We start from the raw sequence: 20,146 nt of genomic DNA on the forward strand, positions 1-20,146 counted from the left end.
ATGTATAGTTGGGGTTATTTTTTCCAATGTGCATTACTTCACATTTATCCACATTAAATTTCATTTGCCATTTTGTTGCCCAATCACTTAGTTTTGTGAGATCTTTTTGAAGTTCTTCACAGTCTGCTTTGGTCTTAACTATCTTGAGAAGTTTAGTATCATCTGCAAACTTTGCCACCTCACTGTTTATAATGGTGGTGAAAGTGGTTTTCTGAGCAGAGTGTATGCAGGGTCTCATCTGAAGAATCCTTGAGGAGAAAGCATAGAAGCAGCCAAACCTACAAAGGCAGCTTGGACTTGAATTTTTATCTATTATTTTTATTATCTACTGTTAAGTAAAGCATAAATTCAAATCTCAGCGAGGGAATTTTTGACCTTTTACAGTATGTAAGGACTATGTTTTGGCACAGGGTAGGAAAACTACCTGCTTACACTGCTGTGACAAGCTTAGTACATTTGTTGAAAAGAATGACTCCAGGTTTGTCTCGCCATTCCTTTAAATTATGAGAATCTCAGGCTTCCAAGATACTGTCTACCCTGCCTGAGTTCAGTGTGGCTTCTGGTGAAGATGTTCGTGGTATGTGGATTCCCTGAAACCCACCATCTGTGGTTCCAACAATTGATCATGCTGGCTGATTAAACCCAATAGCATGGCTGTAATTAAGCTATTGGCTGGCACATCTAAGTTAACATTCTGTCCTTAAAATTGCAGTAGCCCAGCCCACCTCTTAGGAATCCATCTCTTGGCAACGAAGTGTGTGCCTTTCCTTTTTTGGGGAAAGAGGATTGTGCCCAGCTATGGGGCAGCTCAGCTCTCCTGACTGTAGAGTATTGTCATTTGACCTCACAGCTGGACCTCTCGGCATCTGTTGATAGCTTGACCATGGATTGTTGCTATGGCAACCAAAGAACACTACTGGAAGATAAGAATTAATTATTGGCAGTGGTCAATCATGTGTAATCAACAAGGGATTTGGAATGCAGCATTACTCCAGGCTCTAACTTCTTTTCTATATTCTTTGCTACATACAGTATGTGCCCTCTTGAGACATCATTTTTAGACATGGATAAAATATCACTAGTATGAGGAGGACAGGCAATAATATACTCCTTGCCCTATGGACCCTGTTAGCTTCTGTCCTGGAAGGGTACTTCGATAATACTGCCAGCTAGATTTTTCAGGGATGCCTCATTCTTAACCCAGAAAACACAGAAGTCTTTCTGGTAGATAGCCCCTACATAATCATGTCCCTTTCTCTTCTTTCATGGTCCCATTTTATTAAGGGGTTATATTTGGAAATACTTAATCATGTTAAGAATTAGGGCACTTATCTCAATCGTACTATGACAGACCAATGAGAGCACGAAAGAATTCTATATGCCTAGGTGATATTTAAACACCCTAGTAGTGGGTTTTATTGTAAAGTGGAAAACTAAACTGAAAGCATCCCCTGCCTTTTTAAAACACAGCTACAATAGGACTTTTCCAAGCAAAGTTCACAGTTAAGATATAAAGTGTGGCTCAATTCAGCCATGCTCCAGAGAGAAAGAGACACCACTCTCACATTCATATTCTCCTCTCATCTGCAGTCCTCTCTCAAAAAGAATGGCTCAGGTATGGGGATCTCTCCCATATCCTGTGCAGCAAAGACCAATACAAGAATTCATTGAGCTTCTCCACAAAGGCCTTGTCTTCCTTGAGTGCTTCTTCAGCACCTTCATCGTCCAGCAGCCCCACCAATTGTTAGGCAGGCTTCCTGCTTCTGATGTACTTAAAAAAAAAATGCTGATCATTTTTATATCTTTAGCTAGTTGCTTTTCAAATTCTTTCTTGGACTGCTTAATTATACTTTTATACATGACTTGCCAGCATTTATGCACCTTTCTTTTTTCCTCACTAGAATTTTACTTCCAATTTTCAAAGGATGCCTTTTTGCCTCTAACTACCTTTTTTACTCTGCTGTTTAGCCATGGTGGCATTCTTTAGTCCTCTTACTATTTTGTTTTGTTTAGTGTTTTTTGTTCGATTGCTTTGTTTGGGGTACATATTTATTTTGAGAACTTAGGGCATATGCAACATTTCTCATTGAAGTCTATATAAGGGATAGAAGCTTATTTGGGGGTCACTGCATAATCAAGATCTCCTCACTGAACCCTCTCCTGGCTGGATCTATGCTCTGACATCAACCACCTTTTTGGGGTTGCATCTCCACACCTTCTGTCAGCAGATGTAGTATCCCTTCATATGCAGAACTCTTTCTCTGTCTAGACATCCACTTCAGCTGATTGCTCCTCCCAGGGCCGCCTTTACCATTTTTGCTGCTCCAAGCAAAAAAAAAAAAAAAAAAAAAGGCTGCCCGGACTGTGCCCCCCTTTAACATATGACACCCCAGGCACGTGCTTCCTCCACTGGTGCCTGGAGCCGGCCCTGGCTCCTCCCCTTGGGGGGAAAAAACTGCCTGAAAACACTTCTCGTTAGAGAGCATTCAGCATAGCTATGCTGTTGCCTGGCCAGTGACACAGGGTTTCTCCCCAACTCCAGAATATATGCTGCCATACCCATTTTCTTAATAGAAGCCAGTAGAAAAACAGTTTTAACTTAGTCCTTACTTCCAGGTTTCTGCTCCACCTCTCTCAGGGTTTCTGGCAGGGTCCCAGTTCTGACCAGCTCTGCTCCTTTTCTAGGGCAGCAGTCTCATGGCTATTGCCCTGAGCACCTGACCCCCTTGCTGCCAGACATCCACCACAGGTGTTAGCTCCACTCCAGCATACCTTCTCCTCCCCAGAAAATAGCCCATCTCAAGCAATTCCTCCTCCGGTTGCCCACTGGCAGCCCTTTATATGCTCAGGGGTAGCCCAGCCCTCTTTAATTGGCTGGATTGGACTCATTTGCTCCAGTCCAGGGGAGCTGTGCTTTAGTCTATCAACAGGGACCACCTATATTTTGAGACATGTATTTTATGAAGCTTTAGCTAATGTCTCAACTATTTTATTTAATATTGCAACAGTACTTTAATTGCTTGCACAATGTGCTGACTACTTTGAGGAGGAAGATAGTGCTTTGTAAATAACATTATTTATTGTTCAGTCACCAGGGCTAGGAGTTGCAGAACTGCACTTCAAAGCAGCAATTCAAGGTTTCTTTTCTGCCAAAATCTGAAACTGAAATATGATCTGATACCGTGGGCACCAGTCTCAAAAGTTCCACAAAACAGGTTTTCTAATGTTTCTACTGACAGACCTTTTACAGAAAAATGGAAGGACAAAATATAGTTACCAGAAAATTAATGAACAGGTGGCTAATTTACTTTTTTAAATTATGGCAGGAGAGCAGTTTCTCATACATGAAGCAGCAACTCCCCAAAAGTATAGAAAGTAAAATTAGGATGCTGAAAATAAAGCAGAAAATTAGAGCAGCCATCCAATATTATCTATCTTACATCTTCAATGGTTTTGTGTTGTAACACAGAATGACACTGATTCCAACCCATAAAATGAAATCTATGCATTTTTACCTGTAAAGTAAAGGAAAATATCCTTCTCCCTTAAGATGATGTATTATTTTCTGTCACAGTACACATCACATGACCCTAACTTCAGGTCAGAAAATATCTTATGAGTATATTAGGGGCTTGACCCTCTTATTATCAGTATGTTCCTGGTAAATTGATTAACTAATTAATATAGCCTTTATTTAAGAAGATACAAACTTATTTTGAAGAGACTGTCTTACAAGGAAAAATATCAAGATCAAAATATGTGCAGCCTAGAAAAGAAGGAGGCTACAGTAAGACCTAATTATGGTTTAAAAATACCTGAGGGAGTTCCACAACGCGCAGGTCAGAATCTGTTCAGACTATGCAACAAGGACAAAACCCAAAGGCATAATCTGAGACTGAATCAAGAGCAATTTAAACCTGATATCAGAAATGGATTTTCACTAAGAGGATCATTACTATGTGGAATAGATGACCTAGCAGGGGTCTGTAGTACTAATTAATTTAATTATAGGATGGATACATATCTAACTATCAATGCTATATATGGACTTTCTTTCTGAAAAGCAGATATTCTTGCTGAGAGCCAAAGGATGGACTGGGTGGACCTGAAATTCTTTCCTGCCAAAGATTTCTCTATTTTTTTTATGACTTCTTGACTCCATAGCCCTGTAGTGCCACCTTCTGGAAGAGGCAGTACTTAAACAGCCCAAGTTCTCCCATGTCCACCTTGATAACCGCAGCAGCTGAACTACTCTTTTTTTTTTTAAATAAACAAACAACAACCACCAGTTTTATTTCCCTTCATATTCGGCCAACAAATCTCATCAAATAAAGATTCCCCGCCTCCCAATGCCAAAAGCACAAGCTCTGAAATTTAACTAGATGTTTAAACTACACCTGAGACTCAAACTAGGAGCACCAAAGGGTTCACTGTGTTCCCTGTGCATTTTAAAGGCGTGCAAAAGAAACTTTTGCAGAATGATTTCCCATTTTATTTTATGACTAAAAAATTTGAAATACTATGATGGGATACAGTAAGTGCATTTGATATGATGTAGCTAGTTGTAAATGCTTTTTCTTGTGCTTGTTTTTTATTATTTCCCTTAATTAAACATATGCTCTATGGTTTCAATGAATAATTAATTGTCATTGAAATATATTCCATTGTGTCGAATAATTAAGCACTGAAAAGTAACTAAGCATCAAGAAGCAACAGTGCTACTAGCTAAAACAACCCCATAACCCTTTTCTATGTGCAGTACAAGAGTGTGATGGAAAATATATCAGACCAATATCTTTCATCTCCAAAAACTGGGAAAATTATGACTTCAGGGTGAAAATATACCATCACTTTTCTAAGCAGCACTAATAAAGTTAATTCAAGTATGTTATAAACCTACACGTATTAATACGAAAGAAAATAGTGTATTCACAACAAAAATGCCTTTGTAACCGTATGTTCTTCTCTACCTGACCAAAGGCCTTTGTTATTTTTTAAGTAAAGAATAGTAATTTGGCTCATTTGTTATCCCAACTCCAGAATGTGAGACCATTAGGATAATCAAGTATGTGGTTGACGGGATATAGACATAAGCAGAGAGCACCTATGACAAGAAGAGGCCTAGTCATGCCACTCAAATGTCTAATACAGACATTAAGATATGTCTTTGACTGGCAGTACCCAGAATATCCTCCTTGCTGTCAACAGCTGGTGAATGTAAAGCTAAGACATTCTAGTGTCCTAAACCACATGTTTTCAGATATATAGAGAAAGCTCAGTATTCTGGCTTTCCTTTGCACTCATCCTTTTAATCTCTGCCTTTCATTTTAGAATCACTGTTTTGCTCTAATTACTCCATTACATCCTGGGGTTGGTTTGCTCTGAGCTCCAATCTTCTTTGCCACCCCATTTTCTTGGCTACAAATCCATTTTTACCTCACAAGCTTCCACCACTTACAAAAATTAAAAGACATATGAATAAATGCCAGCCCTCAGGGAAACCAACTTTCTTCCACGTTTGGATGGTTTTCTGTTTGCTTTAGAAGTTGTTCTTTCACCTGGGAGCACTGAGAATCAGCATCCAAAGATAGATGCAAAACTGCTCCTCCAATTATATAATCACTGCAGTTGATAAGCAGGGAGCTGGATTCAGGTTGCCATAGCGTTGGCATATTGCTATGAAGGCTGAGCTCTTCGTCCACTTTACCAGCTCTGGCACTGAAGGAGAAATCCACTTCTGCCTGCCGAATGCATGTGCAAAGCACTAGGGCTTACACAAAAAAGAGCACAATTTAGATCGGGGCTGATTCCTCGCTCCGCCTACCTTATTTTGAGAGAGTACTCGGTGGGGGAGGGGGGCTGTTTGTTTGTTTTTCTTCTTAATGTGTGTTTAATTGGGAATTTGATCGTTGAAATCCACCTATTCCTCCTCCACAGCTCAGATGCACCGTGGGTGTTTCCTCCCCAACTAAAGGGAGCTAAATAGGAATAGAAAAATCTGGCCCAAAACTGCCCTCCTAGCCCCAGATTGAGTGGCTCACCAAATGACTCGAGGCGCTTTTGGCAAGACGAGTTGTTTAATTGCGGTCTTTAAGGGAAAATCCCCCTCCAGCAACAATAGGAGTAGGGAGGAACGGGGGCAGCATTTACAGACAGACTAGTTAGCCTCTGACACCAGAGGTGTAAATACGCATCACTAAAACGGAGAGGCTTCCTTATCAGGCAATGCGGGTAGATTTAGTGGAAATGAGAAAGACGCTGGTCACAAATGGGGTTATATAGACACCTCGATACATTACTACCCACCAAGGACCGCTCTCTTTCTCGCTCTCTCTTCAGGGGAAGAAAATGGCTCTATTTGTTCTGCAATCACAATTTGTGCGTTAAATGCTGCTCGGGGAGGAGAATGGAGGGAGCTTGAGAACATGCAGGTTACAGGATAAAAATAACATCAAGTATAACAGCTGCCAATTGGAGGGTTGTGGTGGGGACGACTTCTAGAGTTGGACCAACAAAGTTTTAATATTTGGGGTAGCTGGTTACGCTTCTTAATTATAAAGAAAACTAACGTGTCTTAAAGTCCATACTGTGGACAATCAGAACGAACTATTTGAGAATTCGCTACAAAAAGTAAAACCCAACTTTGATTTAAACATAAAACAGCGCTACATCATATCTTTCTATCACTATATATCTCCGACATATTACATATATGTGTGTGTGTGTACACAGATAACTCCTCATTCTCTCCCCTTTGATGTTAGATTAGAAATAGCCGAAAGAGAGGGCTCCCCTCCCAGCATCTTGGGAAACTGTATTGAGATTTGGGTTTGGAGGAATTGGTGTGATATTAACTAGTGACAACCACTAAAACAAGCTGTACTGGAAGTAATCTTCCTCTGACACGTAACAACCAAGCTGCACCGCAAAATCACTTAGCCTTCTTCCAAACTGTCCGTTGGGCGTCCCTTTTCCACTCTTCTGTTATTTAAAATAAATAAATAAATAAAAGGACTTGGACAACTTTTCCTTCCCTGGTATTTCTTATGAAACACATGCTCCCATGGGGATTTTTCAGCGGATACTCTAACAAGATCACTGCAACAAATCCGTCTAATGTTATCAGTATGATCTGAATGGAAACTGGTGTCATAGCCTGCTTTCCCTCGCTATTCCCCCTCCTATCCTTGACTCTAGCAACAGCAGTAGAAATTGACATTAGAGACGATGGACAGAATAGAAAATAATTGCTAGATCCTTTGAGGTAAACCTCAATCTTACCTTGATGGTTTTCTTCTGGAATGTACATCCTCTTGTTTTCATTGACCATTTAAAATGAGTCCAGATTAATCCCTCCAAATATCGGCTTGGTAAAATTCAAGGAAGAATGGAGCTGCAGTATTTCCCCTTTTATTATTACCTGATTCCCATTATTGCATCAAACACCAAAAACTGATCCTTTCCACTACTGCCTCCTTTAGTGAAATTGCAATGCATCCTCAGTACATCCGGGCCCCTTCCAAGAATTTAACACAGCACCTCTGGCTGCTAAACCATTTTAAAAAAAAGAGCAAGAAGGGGGGAAACGGGAAAAAAAAGCATCCAGGACAAATCTCAAAGGGTTAAATGTCTTTTTTTAAATCCATCATTTACAAGAGTAAGAAAAAAAGGAGGGAGGAGAGATGTTCAAAGGTTGCTGCTCCTCTTCAAAGCCATTCTGAGCGCGTTCTGTTGGCAGAAAGCTGTTTCTGCAGATGAAGAGGGAGAGAGCACAGTCCCAGCCCCTCACTCCTTCCCCTCCCTCAGCACACTCACTTCCCTCTCGCTCTCGCAGACAGACAGACACACACACTGAACACTTCCAGATGTTCCAGCTGTGGCAGCAGCAACAGCACACAGACACCCGTGCACAGCTTTAGGAGCCGGCTGACTTGATCTGAAAGTTTAACATGCTCTCTCCCCTCACTGCGCCTGCTGAAACCTTTCTACAGACATGACGTCAAGAAAGCAAGCTGGATCTGGCTGCCTGGAAAAGTGGGGGGGGAGGGGGGGTGGAATCAATAGACAGACTGACAGACAGAGCTTGGTGGAACTGAGCTCTATAGTATTCATTGCAGATCGCTCCAAGAATTCCGCTGCAATTAGAACAGCCTTCCACTACCCCCTCCTCAATCTTTTTTCTCAATATTGTGGGCTCTACCCTGCGGTTCCACTACGGAATGCATCTGTGATCTGAATTTAAAGGAGGACAATATCATTTGCTGAAATATTAACGTCTGCTTCATACAACGGCGTTTAACAAAACATCGGAATGAGCTTTGATTACATGTGATCAATTCCAATCAGGATGCTGTATAACTAAAATACAAACACAATACACGGAGGAGGATGAAAGGGATAGGGAGGGATACGTTGCACAGACAAGAGGATGCACAGACGTTTAAACAGATTAATCAAGCTAGGGTTTTCAAAATCCTTGGTGGAAACACAAAAGTGTTCTGTTGGGGTGTCCCACCCGTCTTCTTAATTATCCCTGTCATTTGGCCCACTATACGAGGAGCCTCCACAGAGAGCAGAAATGACTTCTTTCAAACAAAATGTGAACTGAATACATACATGTTAAATGTATCTGGGCTCTCAGAGCTGCCATGTTAAACAAGAAATGCAGAGTTCCGAAATACCCCTCTCAGGAATGAGGCTAGAAATTGTGCTGATTGGGGAAGCTAAAATAGTTGGAGTTGCGTTTTGGGGAACGTCTAGAACATTATGTCCTATCTGTAAACCAATTAATGCAATATTTTAATTGTCATATAGCATCAATTTATATGTATCATGCATGCAACGTGATTCATTGTGATTAAACATACACATAGCTCTGTTCCTTTCTAATGTACCTTCAATTAAGCTAGAATGGTAGGATTCTCCTGTTCATATATTTTGAGGTTGGTTATAGAGTGTAGTCAGGATTTAAATGAGAATGGCCTTTATCACCTTTCCTCCAAATGGATCCCTATGAGCTTTACAAAACATCTCTCTCTTAGGAATCTTTCATCCACCACTAAACTGGGGATATCTCTGGGGTGAAACTCAGAGCATAACAGCACACAGCAACATGTACACAACAGATTTCCTGAGGAAAGGAAGATAATACCATAGCCACTTGAAACCACAAGGGAAACTGAGCCAGACATAACACAATTACCAAAGCTGAAATTTGGCCAGCACACTCGCCGGTCATAAAAAAGGTCCCCTGGTTTTCTAATTACCACAGGATTTCCATTTTAGGTGGCATTGAAAAGACAAATTTTCCAGAAGCACATTGCCCCATAACACCATGCTGAGGCACTGAGTTATTATTGACTCAGAAGAGAGAGTGCCTCCAGCTGAATCAAAAATACTACTTCCTCCAGCACCTAGATTTTATCTCATAGTGTCCCATCCAAACACACTTACCTTATTTAATTCATGAAACCAGGTGATATCATAGTTTGAGATGGAATGATTGTATATTACATTAACTTTTATTATGATTTCTAGTTTTTTTTTGTCTGTGAAAAATAACTTCTCCCTCAAAAAATATATTGAATAAACCCTTGACATTGAAAAGGAACTGAACAATGGCTCCTGTTTCTTACTTTTGAATGTAAATAAGTATGCTCTATTGTTCTCTTCATAAACCCAAATTTTTACAATTTTGGATTGTGTTCATTCCATTTTTTAAAGCATGAGTCAACCAAGATTTGCATGATTCACCCAGAAAACCATCACTTGCATGGACACAGTCACTTAGGAAGCATTTAGGAGAATGCTGATCATTGCTACACAGAAGTCAAATACTCCTTGGGGCATTTGTAAACATCTCATTTGCCCTTACTGGTTCACATGCTCAACAAGCAGAAAATTTATATACAGCATTAGTCAAATGTCAGCCACCAACCACCATAGTGTTGCTTTCTGCCAAATCACATACATCTGCAGGCACATACACAAGCTGTCCCTACCACATACAGATCTTTCTCTAGTCTTTAAGCTCCCAACATAGGACACAAGTTGGGCCAATTACCAAAAACAAGGTTCAGAAGAAAATAGTGCAAGGATCTAGAATATTAGCCTGCATTAATTTGTTAACATAAATAAGTTTTACTATAACCAGCAGTTTCCTGATACAACATCTATTACACTAATAGCTTACTATGTAAAAGGTGGAAGTGAATGTAAATTTAAGATAAAGTCATCCTGGTAATGAAAGACAGTCAAGAGGTAGGACAGTGACCATCAAGCACTTTTCTCAAAAAAATCTTATTTTAAACACTAAGAAAAGTTTGTGAAAATCAGTTTGTTAAAAAGTTGCATTTAAAGTAAAGGTGGTTATACAACATTTTCCTAACACTGTGATAACCTAAGTACACGGTTTTACCACGTATTACCATGGCGTTTAAGGGGTATGATGTGCCTCACACTGACTATCTGTACCAGGAAGTATTCCATCCAGACAACTTAAATAAAAAATAGCAATTGGGGAATGCAAATGTAATTATCCCCAGTACAATACAGCAGGGTTTGAACCTGAGGTTTTCAGCACCAAAACACAGACTGCTTGAGTTAAAGGAGAACCTTCACCATCTGATAGGAGGAGGAGGCTGTTATCCTCTAACACAGGGGAGGGCAAACTATGGCTTGCAGGCTAGATCCAACCCATCAGGGCTTTCAATCCGGTCAAGGGATTGCCAGCTCCATGGCGCAGTGGAGCTAAGGCAGGTTCCCTGCCTGCCCTGGCCCCGCGCCTCTCCCGGAAGCAGCCGGCACCACGTCCCTGTGGCCCCTAGGGAAGGGGGGGGCAGAGGGCTCTGTGCACTGCCCTCACCTGCAGGCACTGCCCCCCACAGCTCCCATTGGCCGGGAACGGGGAACCGCGGTCAATGGGAACTTTGGGGGTGGTACCCACAGGCGAGGGCAGCACACAGCAGAGCCGCCTGCCCCACCCCACCTCCAGGGGCAGCAGGAATGTGGTGCTGGCTGCTTCCAGGAGCGGCAAAGGGCCAGGGCAGGCAGGGAGCCTTCCTTAGCCCTGCTGTGCGCAGCTGTGACCCCAGAGCCACTCGAAGTAAGCAGCACCAGCCCAGAGCCCGCACCACAAACCCCTCCTGCACCCAACCCCCTCCCACACTCCTCCTGCACTCCAACCCCTCACTCTGAGCCCTCAACCCCTTTCCCTGAGTCCCCTGCCGCATCCCAACCCCATGCCCTGAGCCCTTCCTGCACCCCACACCTCTCCTACACCCCAACCCCTTGCCCTGAGCCCCTTCCTGCACACTGGAACCTCTCCCACACCGCACACTTCTTCCCACACACCAACGTCCTGCCCCAGCTCTACATTCATGGCCCTGCATACAATTTCCCCACCCTGATGTGGCAGTCAGGCCAAAAAGTTTGCCCACTCCTGCTCTAACAGACTAGCCATTAGAGAGATGGAAATGCAGCACACTTAACAAGTACACTACATCAATAAGTAGACTGGTAGTCTAGTTGTGGCAGCATAGCACACTAATGCCCTGCTAGGAAACTAGGTTTGGGCCTGAGTACTCTGGATTGGTAGGTTCTGAGCAAGACACCAGAGGCAGAATGTTCAGCCCAGAGGAAGTCAGAGGGCCTTGAATTGTTCTTGAGTGACTGATAGCTGTCTGATGCTTAGAAAAGCAGTGATGCCTTTCCAAACAGAACCACATCTAGCCCTCTTCAGCCAAAAGAAAGAAATTAAAGATTCAAAGGAACAACCTCTTCCAGTAAAAAAAAAATACTGAGAAAGTTGAGTTTTCTCTAATAAATATGCATTGCAAGTTGTTATCTTGGGTAATCTAGTCTAGTGGACAAGCACTAAACTAAGCCTCAATGACTTGGGTCAATTCCTGCTCAGTCACAGATTTCCTGTGTTACCTTAGAAAAATTACTTAATCGATCATGTGCCTCTGATCTCGCTCTGTAAAATGGAAATACAAGCTTTCTACTTCACAGGAGTGTTGTGAGGATAAAATTCATTTGTGATTGTGAGGTGCTCAGTTACCATTGAGGTGAGGGCCATATAAATACACCTCTACCTTGATATAATGCTGTCCTTGGGAGCCAAAAAATCTTTCCGTATTATAGGTAAAAATGTATTATATTGAACTTGCTGTGATCCACTGGAGTGTGCAGCCCCGCTCCCCCTGAGCACTGCTTTACCGCATTATATCCAAATTCGTATTATATCAGGTGGCGTTATATCGAGGTAGCAGTGTAGTTAGATGGGTACTTATTTCTGAGAAACTGCTTCTGTATTAAGGTATGAAGTGGCAGAGATTATTTGAGCAGTAGATCATGTATCATTGGTTTATTTTTTCTGCCAAACAATGCAGTATTCCATCTCCCTTCCCAAATCTACAGAGTATATTAGGCACATAAAAAACAACATCAGTTCTTAGCACATAAGTTATAGCTATCTGCCTGGGTTCTGTGGCTGGTATCCAGCCCTTTTGTACTAAAGGAAGGGCTACTGTGATGCCAGTTTTTGACAGCAGAACTGTGAAAGAAATGGAGTAAAAACTGAGAGATCCTTGAAGAATATTAAATTAGAATATTAACAACTACTTTTAAAGAAATATGATGACAATCTTTTAAATACTCTCATTATGCCTCAAACAGACTAGTTTTTTTCCTATTAATGTAATATGGCTATTGCATAAATTATCTAGTTGGTCCTATTTTCAGTAGATTAACTTCACACCATTGTTGGTAGTTATTTCTTTACCTATAATACCACAAGAGGATAAATTCTTCAAAAGAAGAAAATAAACATATTTATCTTCAGAAATTGTATGAAAACTCATCGTACAAAAATGATTTTTTTCAGGGAAAGAAACCCTGTTGCAGCTCTCTGCACTACTATGCTAAAAGTAAAATTTTATTCAGATTTAGGTTTTTGCACCTCAGTCAGGCTGGGAGTGGAGGCAGCACATAACAGTCTGCTCTTCCTCACACTGAAGACAATGTGTTTTCATTTTTTTAGAATTTGGTACTGTGAGATATTTACTAGAATATGACATATACTTAAAATTTTTACAAAACCAAAACACTGAGATTTTCAAAGCCAACTAGAGAATTTAGCCACACAACTCCCATTGAAATTAATAGGATTTTTATGAGTAAATGCCCTACTTGGCTTGAAAATCTCAGTCATTAGGTTCTAATTTCAACATGCCAATAAAAACTAACTATTCTAAAAAATTAAAAGGAAAACTATGAGAGTATCCACATTATTGGGCCTTCTGAGGGTACGTCTACACTACGGGATTATTCCGAATTTACATAAACCGGTTTAGCAAAACAGATTGTATAAAATCGAGTGCGCGTGGCCACACTAAACACATTAAATCGGTGGTGTGCGTCCACGGTCCGAGGCTAGCGTCGATTTCTGGAGCGTTGCACTGTGGGTAGCTATTCTGTAGCTATCCCATAGTTCCCGCAGCCTACCCCGCCCCTTGGAATTTCCGGGTTGAGATCCCAGTGCCTGATGGGGCAAAAATCATTGTCGTGGGTGGTTCTGGGTAAATGTCGTCAGTCACTCCTTCCTCTGGGAAAGCAACGGCAGACAAGCATTTCGCGCCTTTTTTCCCTGGATTGCCCTGGCAGATGCCATAGCATGGCAATCATGGAGCCTGTTTTGCCTTTTGTGACTGTCACCATATGTGTACTAGATGCCTCTCACAGAGGCGATTCAGCAGCGCTACACAGAAGCATGCTTTTGCTTTTGCATGACAGCAGAGATGGTTACCAGCCATACTGTACCATCTACCATACCATAAACTGGTAATAAGATGATCATGGTTACCAGTCCTTTTGCACTGCACCATTTGCTGCTGTCATAAGTGCCCCTGGCTGAGATCAGCCAGGGGCGCAAAAGCCAAAATTGGGAATGACTCCCTGAGTCAATCCCTCCTTTTTGGTATCTAAAAATAGAATCAGTCCTGCCTAGAATATGGGCAAGTGTACTAGAGAACCACTGTATCAGAGAGCACAGCTGCTCTGTGTCAGATCCTGCAGAAATTATGAGCTGTATGCTATTCACAGGAGATGCTCCTGCAACAACCCCACCTGTTGATTCCGTTCTTCCCCCAGCCTTCCTGGGCTACCGTAGCATTGTCCCCCCACTTGTGTGATGAAGTAATAAAGAATGCAGGAATAAGACACAGTGACTTGTTAGTGAGAAATGAGTGGAAGGCAGCCTCCAGCTGCTATGATAGTCCAGACAGGACAGTAAGGAGTGTGGAGGAGAGGAGCCCAGCATCCCTCTGCTAGTCCAGGGGCAATTGAATCTTTTTTTTACACATGAAGGGTGGGGGCTGACGGAGCTCAGCCCCCTGTTTCTATGATGACGATGGTTATCAGCCATACTGTACCATCTCCCAGGAAAAATTAGGGCCAGGCACCCTTGATCGACCTGACGGATGCTAGTCAGCATGGTTACCAGCCCTTTTGCACTGCCCCATGTGCCAATAGGCTGATGATGAGGACGGGTACCAGTCGTTTTGCACCATCAGCCACCCATGGCAGGGGGGAGCAAGGATGTTGGTGTTGAGTGCTGCAGCATCGCGTCTATCTGCAGCATTCAGTAAAGATAGGGTGACATGTAAAAGAGTCAAGAGAGGATTGTTTTCCCTTTCACTTCTGGGGGTGGGGTGGGGGTGCGTAAATTGCTGAGCTATGCCCTGACCCACTGCGGACACTGTGTTTGACCCTGTGTTTGGAGCTCAGCCAAGAATGCAAATACTTTTCAGAGAGACTGCAGGGACTGTGGGATAGCTTGAGTCCTCCAGTCCATGAGCGTCCATTTGATTCCTTGGCTTTCCGTTACGCTTGTCACGCAGCAGTGCGCTGAGTCCCTGCTATGGCGTCTGTCTGGAGATTTTTTAAAAATGTTTTTTAATTCATCTTCTGTAACGGAGCGCTGATAGAACAGATTTGCCTGCCCTTACAGCGATCACGTCCGCATGGTCCATGCGGGAGCTCTTTCTTTATTTTGATTTTTAACTGCATCACCACACGTGCTGATCGGAGCTCCACGCTGGGCAAACAGGAAATATTCAAAAGTTTGCAGGGCTTTTCCTGTCTACCTGGCCACTGCATCCGAGTTCAGATTGCTGTCCAGAGCGGTCAGTGGTGCACCGTGGGATACCGCCCGGAGGCCAATACCGTCGATCTGCGGCCACACTAACCCTAATCCGATATGGTAATACCGATATTAGCGCTACTCCTCTCGTTAGGGAGGAGTACAGAAACCGGTTTAAAGAGCCCTTTATACCGATATAAAGGGCCTCTTAGTGTGGACGGGTGTGGCGTTAAATCGGTTTAATGCTCCTAAAACCGGTTTAAACGCGTAGTGTAGACCAGGCCTGAGTCTATTAGAAAATGGTAAGAAAGTCACAACTGTCTAGAATTTTTGAGAAGAAGGTAAATTAATGAAACCATTGAAGACTGGACAAGGGAATGGCTACTGAGTGGAATCAACTGTTATTCTATATTGAAATATAAGTGGATGGAACTGTGAAATGTTAAGTAGGGTGTGGATTGCTAGAATATAGAAACTTCTGGAAGGAAGGTTTGGCATCTGAAAATGTTGTTTTATATAAAGCTGTTTAGCTCATCTTAATTTTCAGTCTGCAATCTTCAGAGTTAATTTGGTTTTGATTCCAGCTGTAGTAAATGTGAGAGCTGTTGATCAATACTGCCAACAGATAATCAGGGCCGCCCAGAGGATTCAGGGGGCCTGGGGCAAAGCAATTTGGGGGCCCCTTCCATAAAAAAAAAGTTGCAATACTATAGAATATTATATTCTCGTGGAGGCCCCGTGGGGCCTGGGGCCAATTGCCCCACTTGTCCCCCTCAGCCCCAGGTGGCCCTGCAGATAATTAATGTTTAGTGATTACTAAACATCGTTGTATCAATTTATCTGACATACCTAAAGTTGAAGGAAGAGGTAGGAAACAAGTGCTTGAATAGACTGAGGTAATAAAAAGAGATAATTACCCTAAGTAAAATGTAAACATTGTGAAGAGCTTTGAAAAGATTTGTGCACATGTCAAAAAGTGCAAAAAATCCGTTTCTTGGGATTCTTCAAGACCAAATGTGTCATTGAATGAAAATGAAGTTGAAGAGATCATAGGTAAGCTTTCATGATCCTGTGAAATCCTGTAAGATATTTTCCAAAGACATTTTCATCATCAACACATGGACACAATGCTAATTTAATACGTTGCACCAGGCCTTTTAACAGAACTTCATTATCTCCATTTCTGAGCAGCCTCTGTTCCTTACAAAATTACAAAGAATAGTTGATGTCTGTGCCATAAAAACTGAACTGCAAAGACTTGAACTTGAAAAAAAAAAGTTGCACTTTCTTTTATTCTAACTGAGAAATGATTGGAGTACTTAGCATTGCATATACTGCTACAGACAGATTGATCCATTACTGGATGCTGCAAGTAAAGGAAAAGAAAAATTAAAGAACTAAAAGAATCAACATGACATTAATGCAAGATAGATGGTCAAACATGAAATATGACCTGATAAAGTCTACAAGCAGATATACAATGAAAAATGAATTATAATTTACTGCTGCTTATGCTTTGTCTAAAAAGAAAAGCTATAGAATATTATGTTCAAGTTGCTGATAATGCCATCTAAAAATGCAAAGAATAGTATGACAATGAGATCTTTGTCATTTGCTCACAACATGAATAATATGAAGTATAACTAAACTTCTGGCATATGACTGTTCTGTACACTATTAAAATCACCTAACAGTCCAAAATCATATTGTGGAAGTTCCAGTATTCTTCACAATCACTTCATGGTTAGTTGACTGAAGAAGAAGGACACTCCAGAAATATTGTATCTATAAATTTATTTGTAAATAGCTACCATAAGTTAGTTTAAATTTACAGAGAGTATGAGGGAGGACTATGTCAAAAAAAATCACATGCATTTCTTTAAAATGGTGGACTCTACAAAGACTAAAATTACAAAAGCCAATGAAGAAGGTTTCGAAAGGATTTGACAGATTACAGTCTGTTGATGCTACTGTTTGCCATCTCCCTGAAAATCTGGCTTGATCTAATTAACAAACAAATGGAGCCGCACAACAATAAAATCAAAAAGCAATTCAAAGAAGATATGGAACTTTTCCACTAGTTAGCCAGTATGACTGCTTCCAAATAATAAGGTCATAAGTTGAGCTCAGAACAGGAAGAGGCAGATGAAACATGACTGATGGAACATAATTTAATGCTTTTAGCATTTAAAATTGAAGATCCAGATCTGTTTTGTGAACAAGGTTACATCACAGTTCTTTGCAACAAAATGGTAGAAAATTGTAGAAGTAAAATCATGGAACACAGGACAGTTGAGAATTTTGTTAATTTTTAGAAGATCAACACATATTAGTAATAGGCTATATGCTGAAAAAGCAAATTACCTGCTTTAGTTATCAGTTGCAGGAGAGTGGTAGGACTAACTAGTTAATAGACAGGACTTAGTTATTGTGTTACTGGTTTTACATATAGAATTTCAAGCTTTTCATTTTGGACAACATATCCTTTAAAGTTAGAGGACTAAATATGCTTATGAAATGAATCACATACCATGGGACTTGTGTTTTACTTCATAAAATCTTTCATGGGATTCTTTTGGCTTTTTTAATCAATTATTTTGTCTGGCTAGAGAAAAATCACAACACCCTAGCAACCAGAGTACTTCAGTCCTGAATTGCAATACCCTTAGCTATTGCCGTCCTGGACTCTTCACAATGACTGGTGAATAGTGACTGGTAATGGTGTTAAACTAAATGGGGATTTTGTGATGTGGGTAAAGAAAGGGACACTAGATTAAAGAAATATTTTCATGGGCAGCAATATTAGATTTGAATCCAGATTTCCAGAGATGGAAGGCTATCTTCTACAGCTAATAAAAGAGTGCATCTCAGCACCACCTAGTCCAGCATTTAGGTGATCTAAAGCAATTTTTTCCAACAATTCAATAAAATAAAATTAGTTCCAATAGATTGCTGAAAATAGCTCTTTGTTTCCATAAAAATCTTCATCAAAACACCACAAGCAAATGCTGCACAGACCTTAACTATATTGGTTAAATCATCAACTTTAAATCTGTATATTTTATTATGTTTCCATCTTGACTGTTCTCTAAGGACATCCCAAAGCTCATTTACTGGGAAATTATTAAAGTGTTACAGAAGTTGTAGAAGCATGAAACAAAGTGTTATTTTGTTGGAGATATTAAAGACATCCTGGAAAGTTTTTTAAATACTGTATATATTATATCATCTCCAGATACATGGATTTGGGCTGGCATACAAAAGTTATCCAAATGGCTTCAATTTAAAAGTACTTATGTTGGTACTTTAACATGTTTGTAAACTTCATTTAAACCCCATGACTTCTACCATATACATCTGGAATATTTTAGTAATATTCATAGTAAGAGAATCAAGTAAGTGCCACCGTGGCTAAACAGCAAAGTAAAAGAAGCAGTGAAGGCAAAAAGGCATCCTTTAAAAAGTGGAAGTTAAATCCTAGTGAGGAAAATTAGAAAGGAGCATAAACTTTGGCGAATGAAATGTAAAAATATAATGAGGAAGGTCAAAAAAGATTTTGAAGAACAGCTAGCCAAAGACTCAAAAAAAATAGCAAAAAAAAAAAGTAAGCACATCAGAAGCGAGAAGCCTGCTAAACAACCAGTGGGGCCACTGGACCATTGAGATGCTAAAGGAGCACTCAAGGAAGATAAAGCCATTGCAGCGAAACTAAATTAATTCTTTGCATCAGTCTTCATGGCTGAGGATGTGAGAGACTCAAGATTCCTAAACTTGAGCCATTCTTTTTAGGTGGCAAATCTGAGGAACTGTCCCAGATTTAGGTGTCATTAGAGGAGGTTTTGGAACAAATTGATAAACTAAACAGTAATATGTCACCAGGACCAGATGCTATTCACCCAAGAGTTCTGAAGGAACTCAAATGTGAAAATGCAGAACTACTAACTGTGTAGTTTGCAATCTATCATTTAAATCAGTTTCTGTACCAAATGACTGGAGGATAGCTAATGTGACACCAATTTTTTAAAAGGCTCCAGAGGTGATCCTGGCAATTACAGGCCAGTAAGCTTGACTTCAGTACCAGGCAAACTGGTTGAAACTATAGTTAAAAACAAAATTGTCAGACACATAGATGAACATAATAGGTTGGAAAGAGTCAACATGGTTTTTGTAAAGGTAAATCATGCCTCACCAATCTACTAGAATTCTTTGAGGGGGTCAACAAGCATGTGGCCAAGGGGGATCCAGTGGATATAGTGTACTTAAATTTTCAGAAAGCCTTTAACAAGGTCCCTCACCAAAGGCTTTTAAGCAAAGTAAGCTGTCATGGGATAAGAGGAAAGGTCCTCTCATGGATTGGTAACTGGTTAAAAGATAGGAAACAAAGGGTAGGAATAAATGGTCAGTTTTCAGAATGGAGAGCGGTAAATAGTGGTGTCCTCCAGGGGTCTGTACTGGGACCAGTCCTATTCAACATATTCATAAAGGATATGGAAAAGGGGTAAACAGTGGGGTGGCAAAATTTGCAGATGATACAAAACTACTCAAGATACTTAAGTCCCAGGCAGACTGTGAAGAGTTACAAAAGGACCTGTCAAAACTGGGTGACTGGGCAACAAAATGGCAGATGAAATTCAATGTTGAAAAATGCAAAGTAATGCACATTGGAAAACATAATCCCAATTATACATATAAAATGATGGGATCTAAATTAGCTGTTACCACTCAAGAAAGAGATCTTGGAGTCATTGTGGATAGTTCTCTGAAAACATCCACTCAGTGTGCAGCGGCAGTCAAAAAAGCAAACAGAATATTGGGAATCATTAAGAAAGATATAGATAATAAGACAGAAAATATCATATTGCCTTTACATAAATCCATGGTATACCCACATCTTGAATACTGTGTGCAGATGTGGTCACCCCATCTCAAAAGAGATATATTGGAATTGGAAAAGGTTCAGAAAAAGGCAACAAAAATGATTAGGGGCATGAAACGGGTTCCATA

General features: G+C 40.8%; 2 protein-coding genes across 11 annotated transcripts in view; one reads left to right on the top strand and one right to left on the bottom strand.

The window, feature by feature from the left end:
* The window catches only part of CACNA1C (calcium voltage-gated channel subunit alpha1 C), a 638,168-nt gene extending 630,719 nt beyond the window's left edge, over positions 1-7,449 (bottom strand). For all 8 annotated transcript variants that reach the window (XM_039546114.1, XM_039546165.1, XM_039546156.1 and 5 more), the window contains exon 1: positions 7,282-7,449. In XM_039546114.1, the coding sequence (XP_039402048.1) occupies positions 7,282-7,330 (49 nt within the window). In that variant the 5' untranslated portion in view covers positions 7,331-7,449. The remainder of the gene's footprint in view (positions 1-7,281) is intronic.
* Positions 1-20,146, top strand: part of DCP1B (decapping mRNA 1B) — a 126,005-nt gene that overhangs the window by 10,027 nt on the left and 95,832 nt on the right. The window lies entirely within an intron of this gene.

The sequence above is a fragment of the Mauremys reevesii genome, linkage group 1, assembly GCF_016161935.1.
Source record: "Mauremys reevesii isolate NIE-2019 linkage group 1, ASM1616193v1, whole genome shotgun sequence".
NCBI classification, from domain to species: Eukaryota; Metazoa; Chordata; order Testudines; family Geoemydidae; genus Mauremys; species Mauremys reevesii.